This window comes from Otolemur garnettii, unplaced genomic scaffold (genome assembly GCF_000181295.1).
Source record: "Otolemur garnettii isolate 467f Iridium unplaced genomic scaffold, OtoGar3 scaffold00024, whole genome shotgun sequence".
Classification (NCBI taxonomy): Eukaryota; Metazoa; Chordata; class Mammalia; order Primates; family Galagidae; genus Otolemur; species Otolemur garnettii.
Window position 1 is genome coordinate 18,388,349 of NW_003852419.1, and position 20,562 is coordinate 18,408,910.

Here is a 20,562-nt window from a genome sequence, read left to right on the forward strand (position 1 = left end):
AAAAAAAAAAAAAAAAGACTGAGGATTCTCTAAACATATAAGAAACCAGTAATAAGAAAGAATATTTAACATTGTTAGTTATTTGTGAAATGCAACCCCAAACCACAATAGGATACAACTCCATATCCACTAGGGTGGCTGAAATAAAAAGACAATAGCAAGTGATAAGAAGATGTGGTAAAACTGGAACCTTCATATATTACTAGGGGAAAAATAAAAGGGTGTAGTTTGGTGGTTCTAAAAATGTTAAACATAGAGTGACCAAATGACCCAGCAATTCTACTTTAGAGTATATACCCAAAAGGAATGAAAATAAATGTCCAAACAAAAATTTGTACTGAACATTCATAGCACCATTATTCAAAATACCCCAAAAGAAAACACCTCAAATGTTCATCAACTGATGAACAGTAAACACAATGTGGTATACCCATTGAAATATTATTTGGCAAAAAGAAGGAAATGAAGTATGGATATGTGCTATAACATGGATAAATCCTGAAAAGAAAGTTAAATTGAAGCAACAAGTCATAAAAGACCATACGTTGTATGATTCTACTTATATGAAATGGCCAAAGGAGGCAAATCCAGAGACAGAGAAGAGGCTAGTGGCTGTCAGGGACTGAGGGAAAGGGAGAAGATAAAAGAGAGGGAATGACTATCAGGGGTTAAGGTCTTTTTGGGGTGAGAAATGTTCTAAAATTAGATAGTGGTGATAGTTATAAAACTTCATGAATATATAGGAACCACTAAACTTTATACTTTGAAAGGTTTGAGTGAATTTTGTAGTGTAAGAATTGTATCTCAATAAAAGCTGCAAAGTGGCATAATTTAGATTAACTTTTTTTGAGACAGAGTCTTACTATCTCACCCTTGGCTGAGTGCCATAGCATCACAGCTCACAGCTCATAGCAATCTCCAACTCTTGGGCTTAATTGATTCTCTTGCCTCAGCCTCCCAAGCAGCTGGGATTACAGGCGCCCGCCACAATGCTCAGCTATTTTTTTTGTTGCAGTTATTTAGTTGGCCTAGGCCGGGTTTGAACCTGCCACCCTCAGTGCATGTGGCTGGCGCCATAACCAGTGTGCTATAGGTGCTGAGCCTAGATTAACTTTTATTTGTCTGATTTTTCCAGTGATTTAAGGAAAACAAATTGGTTCATATAAGAGTTTAGATTTAGTCAAAGATATGAGTTACATTCTATTCATTTAACTTTTCTTATTTCTTCTTTTCATTTTTACACTAGCCTTTTATTTTTTACACCTATTATGTCATGAATTCACAGGAAGAGGTTCCAGCAGCTTAGGATCCTTTCCATTGGCTGTGACAAAGCAGCCCATTATGCCATGAATTCATAGGGAATATAAGTTTCAGTACCTTACACCCCTTCCCACTGGCTCTCATAAGTGCCATGCGGCATACCTATTATGCCACAGATTCATAGGGAATAGGTTCCGGCAGCTCAGGCTCCTTTCCATTGGTTCTTACAAAGTATGCTTCTCTGGGGAGAGCGGGCTGATGATTCGGTTGAACCCAGGTACCTTTTTCTTTGGCTTCCTTCCTTTTCTGTTCATTTTCCTTCATACATTTTAGGAAGCTATTTTGGCGTTATGCTCAATATGAACATTAATCCTCTTGGTGAGAATCTTGCCCTTAACTCGGTTATTTACAACAATGCCAACATCATATGGGGTAACACTGTAGACTCTTCCACCTTTGCCATGGTAACATTTATGTGGCATGCCTTTTTGAATAGTCCCCATTCCCTTAATGTCTACAATATCACCTTTCCTGTAGATTCCCATATATGTGGCCAAAGTAACAATTCCATGTTTTCTAAAAGGCCTAGAGTTAGGTGTCTCTCCTCTTTCCCTTTATGTCTGTCATGTTGGTGAATTATTGGAAGATGGGAATTACTGGAAGATGGAGTCTCTGGCTAAAAGACTTCCTTTAACTTTTCTGGGCTATCACAGTACCCTACCATGGTCAGAATACCTAAGGACGTAAAAAACAATCAGTCCAACTTTTGAAGCATCCAGAGTAGTATCTGGAAGAAGAGGAAGTTACAGCCCATCTTATTATATGCAAGAAGTGTACATAATTTTAACCTCCTGATTTGAGTGATAGCTGATATTAAAAGAACGTAATGAAAACAAGAGCAGAATGATTTATGATAGGAGATAGATCTTTTCAAACTATTTGCAGTGCTAGCTAGAATAGGACATGTTCACAGGCAAATTTAGAGCAATTAAATTGAAAGCCACTTACTCAAATAATTCTTTTTGAATATGTTTTTTCTTACCTGTCTCACAATTTGATTAGGGCACTTAATTAGTATTTGCATTGGCCACCAGTCATCATCAGCCATACGGTCTAAAAACCACTGTAAGAAATCAGAGCATGACTTTTAATGTTTCTCCAGTATTTGTTAAATGGGATAAAAATCACACAGGGTTTTACTTCTAGTCAATGTTCCAATTATTTTAAGTTCTTATCAAAACACTCTAAAATTGTTAAAAAATCCAAAATCTAAAATCATAATGAAAGTCATCTCATTATACAACCCCACAGATGTCACTTATATCACAGTACACCAACTGACACGATGGCAGCCTGAGGTCCTTATTATAATAAAATGAAATACCATTTCCCTCATAAATATCACACTGCAGAATTTTTTGTTCTTACTAATAATATAAGATCTGAGTATGATGCATTTTCTTTTTCTTTTTTTTTTTGAGACAGAGTCTTATATTGGCACCCTCAGTAGAGTGCATGGAGTCTTAGCTCACAGCAACCTCAAACTCTGGGGCTCAAGTGATCCTCTTCCCTCAGTCTCCTAAGTAGCTAAGACTACAGGTATCCACTACAAAGTCTGGCTAATTTTTTTTTTTTGGAGATGGTCTTGCTTAGGCTGGTCTCAATTGGGTAAGCTCAAGCAATCTACCACCTTGGCCTCCCAAAGTGCTAGGATTATAGGTGTGAGCCATCACATTCACCCGATCCATTTTATTTCTATTTAAAAAACAAATTATGATCTAATCAACACTGTGGATCTATTAAACAGTTCTGAGCGGGGAAGGAACAGATGAACATTTTAAGCAACACTAGGGAGATACAATCAATCAAGGCAGCGTGTGGGAAATCCTGCAGAACAAATGACACAAAATGGTATGGAGAAAAAGAAAGTAACTAGTATAGATGAACAGAGATTTAAGAGACAAAGAAATGCAAAACATGGACCTTATCTGAACACTATTATAAACAAACCAACTGAAAAAAAAGATTTATTTTTTTATATAATTAGAGGAAAATGAACACAGAATGTGTATCGGATGATAGCAAGAAATTGCTTCTAATTTTACCAGGAGTACAATTGTGGTTATATGTGTATTTTAAAAGTTTTCACCTGTTATAAATATATACTGTTTATGGATGCATTATATGATATCTGGGTTTGCTTTAAAACACTTCAGCTAAAAAAAAGGCATGAAGGGATAGCAACAGATGAAAAAGAATAAAATAATACTTTTATTTGTGTATTAGTAACATGATAGTTCACTATAACTTTCTACTTGTGTGTTTGCTTCCAAATTTTTATTATGAAGTGTCAAAAAGTTATATTTTTATGCTTGAAATTTCTGATGATCAGATTCCCTTATTCTATTACAAGGTATAATCAATAAGTAAAAAATCTTAAACTATATAATTTCATCTGTTGTATGGTGCCACCTTCTACCTCTAGAAAATTCACAGTCTTACATTCCTAGGTAGGTTCACAAATCTTCGGTTGCTAATCAAAAATTATAAATATTAAGATGGTAAAATACAACTGAGTTGTGAGTACCTGTAAAGAGATTATCCTTACGGATGCATCTCTCTCAAAATGGGGGGATATAAAATTGAACATGAATTGACCTGTTGGGATGTATGGGCTGTGTGTGTGCAAGCATGGTGATTGGTGTTTTAAAATATTTTCCAATTGCATTTGGAAGTAGTTACAAGAGGGGTGGAGGAAATGGTGAGATGTTGGCCAAAGAGTACAAAGTTTCAGCTATAAAATAAATTCTGGAAATTTTATGTACACCTTCATGATTATAATTAGTAGTATTTTATCATTTAAAGTATTCCCACCACTCATACATACACGTAACTACATGGTGATAAAAGTATTAATTTGATTGTGGTAATCATTTCACAATGTACACGTACACTAAATCATCTCATTGTATACCTTGAATATATGCAAGTTTTATTTGTCAATTATACCTCAATAAAGCTGGAAAACAAAAACAAAAGCAGTTAAGAAATATGTGGAAGAGTCTTTTGAATTTTCTGTAATTTTTTCTTCCATTAAATGAAGGGAAAAAACCCCACAGATTCTAAAATAATCAATTATTTAATCAGTGTAATGGATTTGATACATAAATTATAATCATCAAAATATTTTTATAGACAATTTAATAGGCCCCCCCATAATTTACAAGAGATAAAACAATGCTAAAGCTTTCAGTTAAGAATAAAAAACCAAAATAATCTAGGTACTGTTTTTTGAATTAGTCACCTCACCTCACAAGCTGCTTGACTGTTATTAAATTGTTTGGTCAATAGTTCAATCCACTGAAGCATTGTGGGCTTAAGAAAAAAAAAAAAGAAAGAAAAAGAACGTCAGTCAAGACATAATGACTTTTGAACCAAAGAGAAAAAAACTCTAAAAGATATCTATAAATACCATAAATGATACAAAAATCCACAATATGAAACACATACCTTTTCTTTTGAATGAATAAACGTCTCTAGGACAAAGGAAGTGCTTAACTATGAGAAAAGATAAAATTAAGCAAAAAAAATTTAATTATTTTAAAGTAATAAATTTTGACAAAATTATCTGAAGTTTATAAATTGATTACCTTTGCTGTCATTAGGGACACAGCTTTGGGATCTGGTAATGTACTGGGAATACAACTACACAACTGCCACATAAACCTAGAATTTAAAAAGAATGAATGATATGAAAGTTTTACAGAACAAGATCTTTAAAAAATATATATAAAAAAATCTACTAAATTTACCAAACGTACCCAAAATATGTATGTTCAAAAATATTTTTGTCTTGGAGAAACTGCATGTTATCATGCCAAATCCACTGAAAAGAAAAATGTCAATATATCAGAAAGAAGCTTACTTTATTACATTTTACCAGTATTTTTTTAGACCAAAAAAATTTTTTTTTCTTAAAAACCATAACAGAAACAAAAAGTACATGTACTAAAATTCATTCCTCCTTTTAATAACTACTTTTATGTAATTATTAAATGTATTCTCATTTAATCATTAAGTATCTGGCTACCTCAAATAATCATAGGGCTTTTAATGTATTTATAAAGATTTTGAAAGAATTCTGAAATCCTATCTGTCTGAATAGTAAGCACATAAATGAATAAAAAGTAGGTCATATCGCATTTGGTAAGAATAGGTTATAACAGAAAAGGTTAAGTTCAAAAGCTGGTAAATTAAAAAAAAAATTAATTCAGATTTGCAGACCTAGAGGTGATTTTGGTGAGTCCAGAGGTGATTTTGTTTACTTCATAAAAATAATGAAAAATAATTATTTCTGACATTAGGTAGGCCTGTAGGAATACTGTGGTGTTTGCCTTCCTTTACCTCTCTGAATAACTTAAACATACATCTTTGTCAGTTCTACAACATTACTTTTATCTAGAATGATGTTGTGATTATTTGCTTTACTGTCTTAGCATTATACGCCTATGTTTTAGAAGTTTACTTTTTAATTTTGAGACAGAGTCTCAAGCTGTGACCCTGGGTAGAGTGCGATGGCGTCATAGCTCAGTGGAGGCAAGAGGATCGCTTGAGCCCAAGTTGGAGTTTGCTGTGAGCTATGACGCCATACAGACGGGGTCTTGCTTTTATTCAGGCTGGTCTTGAACTTGTGAGCTCAAGCAATCCACCCACCTCAGTCTGTCAGAGTGCTAGGATTATAGGCATGAGCCACTGCAGCCGGCCTGAAAATTTAGATGTAGCTTCATTTTGAAATGAAATAAAGTTCGAATCTTATCTTTCATCTTCCACTAAATATTTTTAATTACCTCTACTTGCCTCCCCAGCTGGCTAAACTAAGTCAGAACCAGGTGTTATATATGAGAATCCAACTATTTTCTGTTAAACTAGATATTAAAAAAAAAAAGACTTCCAAAAATGTAAAACAGAGCCACTTTTCTCACAGAATTATTTCATTCAGAAAAATATATATTATTTATAAAATATTACGTTAGTATATAATGGGTTTATTTTTATTATTTTTATATGAATTAAAAAATTTTACAATTTTGATGGTTAATATTTTCAAATTTGATGAAAATATTTCAAATGGTCTATAAAACCAGCACATTGTACCCTATGATTGCATTAATGTACACAGCTATGATTTAATAATAAAAAAGAAATCTACTAAGGGTAGAACATAAACATCTTAACACAATAACTAAGAAAGTGCAGTGAAGGCTATGTTAACCAGTTTGATGAAAGTATTTCAAATTGTATATAAAACCAGCACATTGTACCCCATAATTACATTAATGTACAGAGCTATGATTTAATAAAAAAAAAAAAAAGAAAAAAATAGTAATTTAAGTAAAGGGTCTCAAGATTGGAAAAACAAACACCATATTTATTCATTATTAAATTGGAACTAACCAATGAGCACACATGTGCACAGCTGGAAGTTAAACTCAATAGGAATCGAAAGGGGACAAACACCTACCTAATGGGTACAATGAACACCATTTATGGGCAAACCTGTAGCTGTGACTGAAGCACTACAAAAGTGATACAAGGAACCCCCTTAGTACTTTAAAAGTTCAAAGTCAGATAGCTGTATAAGGCAAAGTTTAAACAAAGTTTTAAATCTGTGTTTTAATTCCTACTCTCGATCTTAGCCAAAAGGCTGAGAAGTAATGTTGTTTTAATTCTTAATATGGTATATTAATTAATTCTTAATATGGTATATTGATTCTTATTAGGGTATATTGTTAGAGATAACCACATTTAAACCCATATTAAAAAACAAAACAAAACTACACCTCATTAAGGTCGTCAGTAACCTTTAAGAAAATAGTCGAGACAAAAAAGTCTGAGAACTACTGATGTAAATAAACAATATACATCAAGGGTTTTATTTAAAATTTCATTTTACTTCACAGTGTTCTGTTTGACATTACATATTTTTCAGTTCTCACATAAGGTAAGATCTAGATTTGTCCAAATATTCCAGGAGCAAAAAGCTTTGGTAATCCACCACTTAACTGTAGTTATGATGATGGCAAAGATAAATTTTCGTACAGGGAGACTTAAAAGCTTCAAGTTCTTTTTTTAAAAAAAATTTTTTTTTATTACTTTTTCCTCCTGTAGTGTTTTCTTGCCCCCCATGGAGCTGGGATCACAAGGTCTGGCTGTCTCGTTGTCCTGTTGTTGTTGTTGTTGTAGAGACGGGGTCTCACTCTGGCTCATCTGGCTCAGGGGGGTCTTGGCTGGTCTAGAACCTCTGAGCACATGTGATCCACCCGCCTCGGCCTCCCACAGCGCTGGGACAATAGGCGTGAGCCACCACGCCCGGCCAAAGCGTCAAGTTCTAATGAAGCCACCTATAATCAGTAGTAGTAATTCTGCTAATAAATCCAACTCAAGGAATTGAAAAAATTGAATATTCTTGGCTTTTTACAATTAACACATGGGTAGGCAAGATACCAGTTAAAAAGTATTTGGGAAAACCCAGTCAGTTTTAAGACCTGACCCCAACAGTACAAAAAAATATACATTTTTAAAATTCAGACAGTAAACGCTGAATTATCTGGATGGAAGACTACATTTTAATCAGGTATCCCTTTGTGGAGAAGATTTACTTTTATACTTTTGGCTGAGTGAGTTCATTAACAGTGACACAACACAATTGTGTTATTTACTTAATAATGTACTATTATCATTTGCTAGATTATGAAACAAAGAAAGCCTTATTACTATAAACAAGACCCCCACCCTTTTTCTTCTTCCCAAAGCAGGAGCTTACTCTGTTGCCTGGGTTATAGTACAGTGGTGTCATCATAACTTACTGCAACCGCCATTAGGGTTTTAAGCAATCATCCAGTTTCAGCCTCCTGAGTTGCTGGGATTATAAACACACCATACTACATCTAGCTAATATTTAAATGTTTTTAGAAATGGGGGTCAGGAGGGGTCTTGTTATGTTGCCGTGGCTGGCCATGAACTTCTGGCCTCAATCTATTCTCCTGCCTTGGTTTTCCAAAGTGCTTGGATTATAAGTATGTGCCACCATGTTTGCCTCCTGTTTATTTTTTAATATGTATGTTTTATTTACTTATATATTTTTAGAGACAAGGTCATGTTCTATCACACAGACTGGGGTGCATTGGTGGGATTATAGCTCATTATAGCCTTGAACACCTGGGCTCAAGGGATCCTCATGTCTCAGCCTCCTGAGTAGCTGGAACTATAGGCACGTGCCACCACATCCAACTATATTTTAAATTTTTTAGAGATGAGGTCTATGTTGCCCAGGCTTGTCTTGAACTCCTGCCTCAAAGGATCTTCTCACTTTGGCCTCCCAAAGTGCTGGGATTACAGGTGGGAGTGAGTGCATGCTGCCTAAAATGCATTTTTTTTTTTTTTTTTTTTGAGACAGAGCCTCAAGCTGTCCCCCTGGGTAGAGTGCTGTGGCATTACAGCTCACAGCAACCTCTAACTCCTGGGCTCAAGCGAGTCTCCTGCCTCCACCTCCCAAGTAGCTGGGACCACAGGCGCCCGCCACAACGCCCGGCTATTTTTTGGTTGCAGTCGTCATTGTTGTTTGGCGGGTCTGGGCTGGATTTGAACCTGCCACCTTAGGTGTATGTGGCTGGTGCCTTAGCCGGTTGAGCTACAGGCGCCGAGCCCTAAAATACATTTTAAATCATTTCAAATATACTATATGCTCAAGTCTATATGTCTGTATCATAAAGCATAACAGAAGGAATTCTAGTATGCCATCACCCAATCTAAGAAGACGACCACCAATACAAGTTTCTTGTAAGCTCACCCTGATTCCATCAACTCTTTGTCTTTTCTTACTTTTCTTTTTCAGTGATAATTATTTTCCATTCCCTTTACTCTCATTCATTTTTCATTCACGTATGTCCATATTACCAACATTATTTGTTAAATACTCTCAAAGTCTACTTTGGATCTTAATGTTGTAAAGCCTATTCTTACATTATGGTATTCTTTACATAAATGCTTAAACATACTTTTAAAACTACTGCTCAAGTCAAGTGAATTTATACCTCTAGCAACTCTGACGAAACATCAAATTTGTATTCTCTGCCATTTTCTTCTTCTGGTTCCATGCGTTTGTAAAACAGCATATAAGCACTGTGTGTCTTTAAGAAGCAAGAGAAAAAGCAGATTTTCATTTTGACAAGGTATAACTCTAAAAATGAACCATGCTAAAGAAAAAAACAATACAAAATTTTTTGTATATAAAAGAAATGTTCACCTTTTCGAAAGAAAAATCCATAAATTTATCTGTAACAGAATCATAGGTCTTGGTCTGTTTAAAATACAACAAACAAACAAAAAAAACACAAAAAACACAAAAGTTTTACTTCTTCAAAGAATGAGTACAGTCAGCTATTATCTATATACATAAACAGCTTTCCAGACTTCATAGTAACTTTGTAAATACTTTTCAAATAGCATTGCATCCATAAATACCCTGTATGTTTCATAGATTTGGCCAATATATCCTACCACACGTGGTATTGTTTTTATACCTAATTATTTTTAAAAGTCTTTTAGATAGGGAATACTATAAAATTGAGACACAAAACTTTACTATAACAAAATAAAACAAACGAAGAAGGTATTGTAAGGAAAGAGCTGGCCTGGTTCTAATTTTTGTAAATGTGATAAATAAATGGAAATTAAAAACTGAACTTAAAACTCTTCATTCTCAGTAACGTTATGAGAAACAAATAATTTCACCAGTATGAAGCTGTAATTTATTTTATTTTATTTTTTGGAGACAGAGCCTCATTTTGTCACCCCCCATAGAGTGCTGTAGTGCCATAGCTCACAGCAACCTCAGACTCCTGGGCTCAAGTGATTCTCTTGTCTCAGCCTCCTGAGTAATTGGGACCCAGCTATTTTTACAGATGGGGTCTCACTCTAGCTCAGGTGGTCTCCAACCTGTCAGCTCAGGTAATCCACCTACCTTCGCCTTCCAGAGTACTAAGATTACAGGTATGAGGCACTGTGATTGGCCTTGTAATTTATTTTGAAATCTCAAAATGCTATCCATCTGTACCTTCACCAGTGCCTTACAAATAAAACTTTGAGCCACAGAGTAATAAATAACTGTTTCAGATAAAAGGGATATTTTAATATACATTTTAAGTAATGCAACTTACTCATTAAAAGATGGGTGACATCAAAAGAAGTAGCCAACAGTTACTAAAAACATCACACACACAAAAACTAATGGAAATGACAGCGAAAAAATGATGGAAACAAAAGAAGGAGACCATGGGCAACAATCAGTAAAGGCCTAAGATTTGTGTATGAGAAGAAAGTCTGTAAGACAAAGGGACCCTGCAGATAGTACCAAACAGAAGCAAGTGGGCAGGTGAATATGAAGAGTTCAGTGCTGGGGCTTCTAAGAAATGAAGGGCTATCTCATAATGAGCAGGGAGATGAAGATTCAATTGGTAATTCTAAAGAACTCTGAGTATGTTGTGATGGGCGTGTGTGTGGGGGGAACAAGGGATGCAGACAGACAACATTATGGGTAAAAATGGTAAGAACAGAAATTTTTTTTGCTTTTGCATTTTTTTTTTTTTTGGCTGGGGCTAGGTTTGAACCTGCCACCTCTGGTATATGGGGCTGGCACCCTACTCCTTTGAGCCACAGGCGCTGCCCAAGAGCAGAAAATTTTTTAAAACAAAGATTCACAACATTTTCCCCACAAAGTACCATAACATATGTAGAAGAGTAAGAAAATAAAATGGACCTACAATTTGAAAAACTATTTAAAAAAATTTTTTTTGCAAAGTTTCTTGTCTTCCTTCCTTTTATTTTTTAAGAAAATGTTCTAGGAATAACATCTATAGATGCAACTGGTTTAAAATCCAGACTATATGATTATTTCATAATCACCTGGCTATTAAATTAAAAAATAACTTTCTAATTGCCTTCTAATTGCCAATCTAATTGCCTTCTTTTATGTCTTGTTAATTACGTAATAAAGATGTTCTTTTTCTATCCTTATTAACTAATGTTAGCCAGGTTGCTGTTGTTGTAAAAAGCACTAAAGATCAATTCTTTTAAAAAAAGTATTAAAAAAAATTTCATGACAGTCTAATACTGAAGAATAATTCTTCAAAGTTTAGCTCAAGCCAACATTCTTGCCAAAAAATATTTAGATTAAGTCAATAAAGAGCAATTTTGGTTCGGCGCCTATAGCTCAACCGGCTAAGGCGCCAGCCACGTACACCTAAGGTGGCGGGTTCGAATCCCCAGCCCGGACCCGCCAAACAACAATGACGGCTGCAACCAAAAAATAACCGGGCGTTGTGGCGGGCGCCTGTGGTCCCAGCTACTTGGGAGGCGGAGGCAGGAGACTCGCTTGAGCCCAGGAGTTGGAGGTTGCTGTGAGCTGTAATGCCACGGCACTCTACCCAGGGGGACAGCTTGAGGCTCTGTCTCAAAAAAAAAAAAAAAAAAGAGCAATTTCTTTTTCTTCTAGTCCCACATAACTCACTGAGTAAATAATTTATCCAATCATAACTCTCATGCCACCACAATCTAATTCTTGAACTTTTATTTAGCTTTTTAACTGTATGTCTTGCATTCTTAGTCTGCAAAGGCAGAAATAACAAAAATGTCCTAGTGTCTAGCGAATAATGTTAACATACCAAACTTCCAGTAAATACTAGATTTTATCATGGCAATTAAAAGTTAAGTAACTCTACTGTATGAATTTTACAACATGACAAGACATTAGTTATAAACTATTTATAATTTCCTTTTTTTTTTTTTTTTTTGAGACAGAGTCTCAAGCTGTCACCCTGGGTAAAGCACCATGGTTTTATAGCTCACAGCAACCTCCAAATTGGGCTCAAATGATCCTCTGGCCTTAGTTTTTTTTTTTCTTTTTCTATTTTTAGTAGAAACAAGGCTCTCACTTTTGTTCAGGCTGGTCTCAGACTTGTGAGCTCAAACAACCTACCCGCCTTGGCCTCCCCAAGTGCTAGGATGACAGGCGTGAGCCACCGTGCCTGGCTCAAACCATTTATATTTTCTGATTAAAACTTACCGTCATCTCTCCACCAAAACATTCAGAGGCAAGTTGAGCAGAATCAAAAGGTTTTACCTCAGCATCATTAAAAAGATACCTAAAATAAAGCATATTATATTGATCAAATATGTACCGAATATCTCTACTTTGTGTCTATATTTTAAATACTTAGATTATATACCAATATGTTGCAAATAAATTATTATTTTATGAGGTAAATTCTAAGTTCTTGCTTTTATACCTCTAATCTATTAGAAATTAAAAATGTAATTTTGTAAAATAATTATAATCACCTTAAAAATCTAAAAGATCCATTACAAACTAGGATTCATAAAAGAACTCATAAAAACAATGAATAAAAAGTTTGCCTAAATATAACACGTAAAGATATCAGACAGGAAAAATAAGAAATGTGAGAACTGGCTGGGTGCCTGTAGCTCAGTGGTTAGGGCATTGGCCACATACACGAAGGCTGCTGGATTCGAACCTGGCTCAGGTCTGCTAAACAAAACAAAAATGAAACAAAACAAAGCAAAACAAAACAACAAAAAAGACATGTGAGAACTATCAAAGATAAAAATACTATTTCAAAATTTATTATAGGCTCAGCACCTGCAGTTCAGTGGCTAGGGTGTTAGCCATATATACCGGAGCTGGCAGGTTCAAATCCAGCCCAGGCCTGCCAAACAACGACAACTACAACTAAAGATAGCCAGGCATTGTGGCGGGTGCCTGTCGTCCCAGCTACTTGAGAATCTGAGGCAAGAGAATCACTTAAGCCCTAGAGTTTAAGGTTGCTGTGAGCTGTGATGCCACAGCACTCTGCTCAAGGGCAACAGCTTGAGACTCTTTCAAAAAAAAAAAAATTATTATAAAAAATGATTCAAAATATACTTACGAAAATAAACTGAAATGGATAAAACAAGTAAAAGACTCTATAGACATGATGGCTGAGGAATGAGAAATAACTCATAACTGAAAATCAATTAACAATTATATATTTTCTTCAAAGCCATATTCTCAACACTTAGAACAGTGCCTAGCGTGCATATAGTTCCTACATACCAGGCCCTATCTAAGAATAAAAAAACAGCTATCAAGGGAACCATCTAATGACTTCCAACTTGATAAAAGATAACAAGAATGTGTATGGGATGAAAAAAGTAAGGTGGACCATGCAGACAACTTCTAACTGGAATAGATAAGAACTTTCGTGGTCACCCAACAGACAATATGCAGTAAGTAGCTCTTAAGTGAATGAACAGATAAGGTAAGTTTTGGAATACTGTCTATGACTCTCCTAAGGTTGTATACAAAAATTTATGTATTCATATTTTTGAGGGAAGCTGATGCTATTTGAATTCTTATGAGTTCAGAAAGCCATAAGTTTAAGAACAGATTCATATCATCTTTCAAAAGTCATCTTCATTTAAAAATATTGTCTGCCCATTTTCCTACTTTTATAGTAAGTTTTTAGAAAACTAAAAACCTATCTGAAGAGACAACTACTATAAGCTTAGACCTTAAATACAGAAATCTTTAAAAATTCAAGAGAAAAAATATTTAAAACTCACCATTTATTGTTTTTACAAGCATGTGGATTAACGATATCTCTGATGAAGCTATAATAGTGTCCACCATCTGCTGTTCCTGTATGAACTGTCACTCCTATCAAGTCATACTCATAGCTTTCTGTGTCTTGTGAATGATCACTTACTTCCTTAAAACCTAAAATGATTTACATAAAATGGCAATAATTTTGAATACTGCACAGTGACAATCTTAAAATCAATTTTTAGAACTAGGCACAGATACTCTCTCTATAGATATTCTATATATTAAATAAGTACAAAACAACTCTATTTGTTATTTACCCACAGCCTACAACTGTCAGATACATGTTATATAAACACTGGAAAAATAACCACATGTTAGGGCATAATTGGACAACCTAAATATCATATGTTAATATAAAGTATTAAATATCTTGGCTCAGTGCCCATAGCACAGTGGTTACAGCACCAGCCACATGCACCAAGGCTAGAGAATCGGAACCTGGTCTGGGCCAGCTAAATGACGACAACTGCAACAACAACAAAAAAAGCCAGGCGTTGTGGCAGGTGCCTGTGGTCCAGCCACCTGGGAAGCTGAGGCAAGAGAATCGCTTAAGCCCAAGAGTTAGAGGTTGCTGTGAGCTGTGATGCCACAGCGCTCTACCCAGGGTGCCAGCTTTAGACTCTGTCTCAAAAAAAAAAAAAAAAAAAAAAAGAAAAAAGAAAATAGGGTGGCGCCTGTGGCTCAAAGGAGTAAGGTGCTGGGCCCATACGCCAGAGGTGGTGGGTTCAAACCCAGCCCTGGCCAAAAACTGCAAAAAAAAGAAAAAAGATTTGGAAGTACTTAACTTTTTATTGGCTTCATTTATTTATTCAATCAAGACATTCCATACATGTCTCCCCATTTCTACTAGTACTCCCACCTGAGCCACCATCTTCTCTGTGTGTGGTTTAATGGCCTCCCCGCACTCCTTTCATCATCCTCTAATTCATTTCTACTGCTATAGTCGGAATAAATGTTTTCAAATGCCCACCTGGTACATCAGCTCCCTGCTTAAAAATCATCTAATGGTCATACATTGAATAAAGATAAAAGATTTTAATTAATATGGCCTATAAACGAAGTGTTTTTTCCCACTGCATCAACCAATATCCCTCCACCTTCCCACATAAGAGCTCATCCCTTAATCTCTTAAACTTCACACCCCTGCTTAAATGTTACTTTCTTATGAAAGCTCTAATTCCATCAAACCTGTGTACATTCACTGTTCTGTGTGACAACATATCATACTTTTATTTTCAATATAAGACTTACTCAACTAGATTTAAGCTCCACAAAAATGATCATGTTTATCTTATTTGCTACTATGTCTGCAACACCTACAAGAATGCCTAGAACACAGTCTTAGCAGATACTATTTGTTGGCAAATTGGCCACATGGTCTTAAAAACCATGGTCTTAAAAGCTTACATGGTCTTTAAAAACATCCTCCTATGATTCAATTTAATTTTTCTGTTAACTGAGTAGTTGATTACAACTTTCTATTTTGTTATGGAGACTTACAATAAATATAAGTAAGAAAAACAGATGGAAAATTACCTTCTTTTCTGTCACTCTTTCCCATAAGAAAATCTTCTGTGTAAGGTGTCATATCCAAACGTAATGGGAAGGAAAAGTGTGTATTTACTTTCTCTTTCATCATCGTAACCATATTAAATGTATATCTCATAGTATTAAAACTCAGAATGCGGGGCAATTTCTTAAAACATGCTCTAAAAGGCAACAACAAAAAAAGTTATTAAAAATTTATTTTAAAAATACTTTAGTTGGTTGCATTACATTTATGGCCATCTATTTCAATATTCAATTCAGAGTAAGAAGCATAGCAGCCACCCAATTCATGTGGTCTATGTTCCGAGAACCCCAGTGTATGCCTAAAACTGTAGACAGTACTAAACACTATATATACACTATGTTTTTTCCTATATATACTTATGGCAAAGTTTAATTTATAAATTGGGCATGGTAAGAAATTAATAAAATAGAACAATCATAACTACATACTGTTTACAATTTCACATAAGATTCATTCTTATAATGGGTTGAGTGTGGTGGCTCATACCTGTAATCCTAGCACTTTGGGAGGCTGAGGTGGGTAGACTGCCTGAGCTCACTGGTTTGAGACCAGCCTGAGCCAGTGCAAGACCTCATCTCTAAAAATAGCTGGGTGTTTTGAGGGACGCCTGTAGTCCCACCTATAAGGGAGGCTGAGGCAAGATAATTGCCTAAGCCCAAGAGTTTGAGGTTGCTGTGAGCTGTGACATTACAGCACACTACAACAACAAAGTGAGACTGTCTCGAAAAGAAGATTCATTCTTACCACAGATCTCAGCACATGAAAGAACTTTTCTCTCGGGCATGTCTCAATTGCCAGCATCATCACTATTGTGCTTTTGAGCCATTATTAAGTAAAATAAGGGTTTCTTGAACATAAACACTGTAATATTGCAGAAGTAACCAACGGGGCTACTAAGAGACTAACGGGCAGAATGCCTATACAGCATGGATATGAGAGACAAGGGGGATATACAAGATTTTGCACGCTACTTCAAATGGTGTACAACTTAAAACTTGTGAATTGCTTATTTCTGGAATTTCCTATTTTATATTTTTCTACTTCAGTTGACCAGATTGCAGAAAGCAAAATCATAGATAGGAGGGACTACTGTAGTATTCTACATCACACCCTTATTACAACTATACCCAACCTATATCCCCCTCTTACACGACACTGTCCATTCTGAAAGGGTTTTCCTGTGTCTAGATCAAAAATAAAAATTTCAATAGACTGTAGTAAACACCATAATTAAAATTATAAAGGGTTGTTATGAAAGCATAAAAAGGAGTAACATCCTTGCCCAGAAGAAAGATCGGGTAGCTCAAAAGAAGGCAAGCTTCCTTAGAGCTCAGGAGCGAGCTGCTGAAAGCTAAACCAACCAATTTTATATGAATATTTCTTGATTTAAAACAATAAACTTATTCATTAAGCAAAAAAAAAAAAAAAAAAAAAAAAGGAGTAACATTATACTCCAAAGCCATGAAGGTGTTTGGTTCAGAGTTTTATATTCCTTCTTAAATAATAAGAATTTGGGGAATAATTCTTCACTGTGCATAAGAATCAAATGAGGATATGTTTAAACCAAGAGTTCAGTTAAAAAGAATATAAACTTAGGGAGACAAGGAATGGGGGAAAGATATTACAAGCAGAGAAAAGAATGAGTTAGAAAATTCAAAATTTTGGATTATTTGGGAGACTGGCAAATGATAAGGTTACAGAAGTATAATGGATTAAAATATGTGTAATGTTAAGAGTATGAACTTCATCCTGAGAGCTTTGAAGAGTCAGTAAAAGACTCATGATGGGGAGTGAAACCATGAATAGAACTGGGAAGACTGGAGGATGGAAGGTGGAACAGAGCAAAGCATTCTAAACTAAGATAATCCATGAATCAATACTGTGTCAGTAGAAACTGGTGTTACGGTGGTAGATAAAATTACAAAGAATAAGACTGAGAAAACCAAAGGTTTGAAGATAGAGCAGAATATGACCTTGTTAAGGATAATAAATATTTTGTTTACTTCTTCAATCAGCCCATTTCTGTTTAACACTATTATATTAAAGATACATAAAATTATAAGAGCACAAATAACTGAATAACTACTTTGCATGGGAGAGATGAAAGAAATATTTCAGAAGAACAGCAGAATCTTATTAGCAAGAAGAAAGAAATATTTCAAGAAATAGGAGGATACCAAAGTAAAATAATAAAAAAGTAGGGAGTTAGGCCAGGTACAGTGGCTCATGCCTGTAATCCACCACTCTGGGAGGCCAAGGTGGGTGGATAGCCTGAGCTCAGGAATTCAAGATCAGCCTCAGCAAAGCGAGATTCCATCTCTACTAAAATAGAAAAATTAGCTAGGTGCTGTGGTGGGCACTTGTCATTCCAGCTACCTGGGAGGCTGACATAAGAGGATCACTTGAGCCCAGGAGTTTGGGGTTGCTGTGAGCTATGATACCACAATACTCCACCTCAGGCTGAACAAGTGAGATGCTGTCTCAAAAAAAAAAAAAAAAAAAAAAAAAAGAAAAAGAAAAAGTAGGAGATTACCCTAAATAGCAGGTTTATTCAATGAATTTATTTATTTATTTACTTATTCATTCATTCGTTCAGAGACAGAGTCTTAAGCTGTTGCCCTAGGTAGAGTGCTGTGCTGTCATAGCTCACAGCAACCTCAAAATCTTAGGCTTAAGCACTACAGGCACCCACCACGCCTGGCTAGTTTTTGGTTGCAGTTGTCATTGTTGTTTAGCAGGCTTGAACCCGCCACCCTTGGTGTATGTGGCTGGTGCCCTGCTGACTGAGCTACAGGCATTGCTAAATTTATTCATTTCAGCTAGGAAGAACTTGAGTCAATCCCTCAATTATGGTTTAGCAACTCATTTATCTCATTCTCTACAGTAACTAACTTTTGAATGACTTCATTTTGTCTAAGTCCTTAACTCTTTCCCTAAACAAATTCTCATCAGGTAAGTCTGTCTTCATACAAGTGCTTGCTAGCTATGGTTTAATTTGATTGTGTCCACCTACCATATTCTCTCTTGCAACCAACTACTTTTTTTTTTCTTGAGATGATGTCTCACTCTGTATCCATAACTAGAGTGAAGCCACATCATTATATCTCACTGCAACCTCAAACTCCTGGGTTTAAGTGCTCCAACTCTCTCAACCTCCTGAGTTGTTGGCACCACAGGTGTATGTTACCACAACCAGCTAATTTTTCTATTTTTTGTAGAGATGGGGACTTCCTCTTAGCTGACAAAACTTAGTTGGTCTCAAATTCCTGAGAGCGAGCAATCTTCCCTCCTCAGTCTCCTAGTGTATTAGGATTACAGGTGTAAGCCACCGTATCCAGCCCCAACTACATTTCTTGAGATTGAGAAAAAGAATACTATTCCTTTCAAATGTATACTGACCTAGAAAAACTTTCTTTTAAACAATTTTAATATGTTATTGTACTATGGCTTTTCATTTTCTACCTTCAAACATAATCAAGATTTTTTTTTTCTAGAAAAATCCTTTGTTTGATCCCAAGGCTCTTTCTAGCCTCAATATTCCTTGCCGTTTTATACTGCCAAACTTTTAAAATGAATGGTTTATGCTCGATGCCACATACCCTGTTTCTTTTCACACAACATGAAAAAACACACCACTAAGCTGCCTTCTTGAAAAACTGAATGCTTTTATTCAGTGGTCATCTTCTTTTTATCTCTGCCAACTATGTCAACTGAATACCTTCTTTAGATTCTCTTCCCAGTTTCTGGGTTACCATTTAATTCTGCTTTTCTTTCTTTCCTTGCTTTTTTTCTGTCATTTTCTGCTGCGCTTTTAAGCTAGTTTAGTTCTCGGTCTTTTGTAACGTTTATATCCTTTCTCAGGCAGATATTTGGATGGTTTCTATCAATCAATTACGCAAGTAATCCCCAAATTTGGTTATTAGTCACTTGATGCCATTGTAAGTTATCAATCTTCTTTCTATGACTTGTCAATGGGAATCTTCTACTTTATGCAGGCTGGCCCAATTCTGAACTTCTTATACATCCAAGGGTATTTGTATTTCTCTGCCTCTGTTCCTAGTAACTAACTGCATAAGATGCTCTTTTAAATCCTATTTCTACTTATCATTCAATGTATGATTAAAAATTTCTAGGGGAATTCTGGGAAGATGGCCGACCAGTAGCAACTATCAGCAGAGGCTCCTGAGCAAAGGAAGAAACTAACTGGATGGAATCGGGCTCTATGAAGCCAAAGGTGGGGTGCTGAGCCAAGAAAGAAGTTTGGTAAGCTGTTAATCCAAGGAAAAGCATTCAAGAAAACAAATTTCAGGTACAAAGCCCATCGATGAGAGGATGGGAGACTCCTCCCCTAAGCAAGAGTCCTGCTGCAGGCTATCTGCAAACGAGTAGGGAAAAAAATACCTCTCATTTTACCTCACTGGAGAGAGCTGCTAAACTCCAGATCTCTCTCTTCAGGGAGGTCGCACTTATGAACCTAGACACCACCCTGCCAGGCATAAAAGTGAATAGATATTTTCCTCCACAAGTCCAAGCTCCCAGTCCACCCTTTCCCCTTACATGGCGGTCTGAAGTTCTGTCCCCTTCAGAACACAGAGTGTTTGGTCTTGTCCTGAGAGATCTGGGCATAGTGTGGATCACCAACCATCAGGACAGAATCTGTGACTAATGGGGAAGAAAACGGTGTGGGAAGAAAGGGACACTCGACAGGAGGAGGAGCAGTCCCTTGGTTATGACCATTCCTGGGCAGCGGTGGTGTTGACCCTCGGATTGGACTGTGTCTGGAGGGATGGGGTGTAGAACCCCTGGCTCTGTCCGGCACCCACAGCGGGAGAATGGTTGTCCTGTGTGGACTGAGTTTGGCAGACAGGGCTGATCCCCAGCCTCTGCTGGGCCTGTGGGCAGAGGCTTGCTAGGTGTGGACTAAGACCTGAGAGCAAGGGCGTGGTCCTCTGATTCCAACAGAACCCTCAAGCAGTGGCTTGCTGGGTGTGAACCAAGACCTGAGGGC

General features: G+C 36.1%; 1 protein-coding gene across 4 annotated transcripts in view; it reads right to left on the bottom strand.

Annotated features, from left to right (window-relative positions):
- The window catches only part of USP34 (ubiquitin specific peptidase 34), a 255,697-nt gene that overhangs the window by 39,156 nt on the left and 195,979 nt on the right, over window positions 1–20,562 (bottom strand). For all 4 annotated transcript variants that reach the window (XM_023512071.1, XM_012804030.2, XM_023512069.1 and 1 more), the window contains 10 exons: window positions 15,518–15,690; window positions 13,939–14,092; window positions 12,383–12,461; window positions 9,566–9,619; window positions 9,354–9,449; window positions 5,082–5,146; window positions 4,911–4,986; window positions 4,771–4,818; window positions 4,570–4,635; window positions 2,303–2,383 (listed from right to left, as the gene is read on the bottom strand). In XM_023512071.1, coding sequence (XP_023367839.1) covers window positions 2,303–2,383; window positions 4,570–4,635; window positions 4,771–4,818; window positions 4,911–4,986; window positions 5,082–5,146; window positions 9,354–9,449; window positions 9,566–9,619; window positions 12,383–12,461; window positions 13,939–14,092; window positions 15,518–15,690 — 892 coding nt within the window. The remainder of the gene's footprint in view (window positions 1–2,302; window positions 2,384–4,569; window positions 4,636–4,770; window positions 4,819–4,910; window positions 4,987–5,081; window positions 5,147–9,353; window positions 9,450–9,565; window positions 9,620–12,382; window positions 12,462–13,938; window positions 14,093–15,517; window positions 15,691–20,562) is intronic.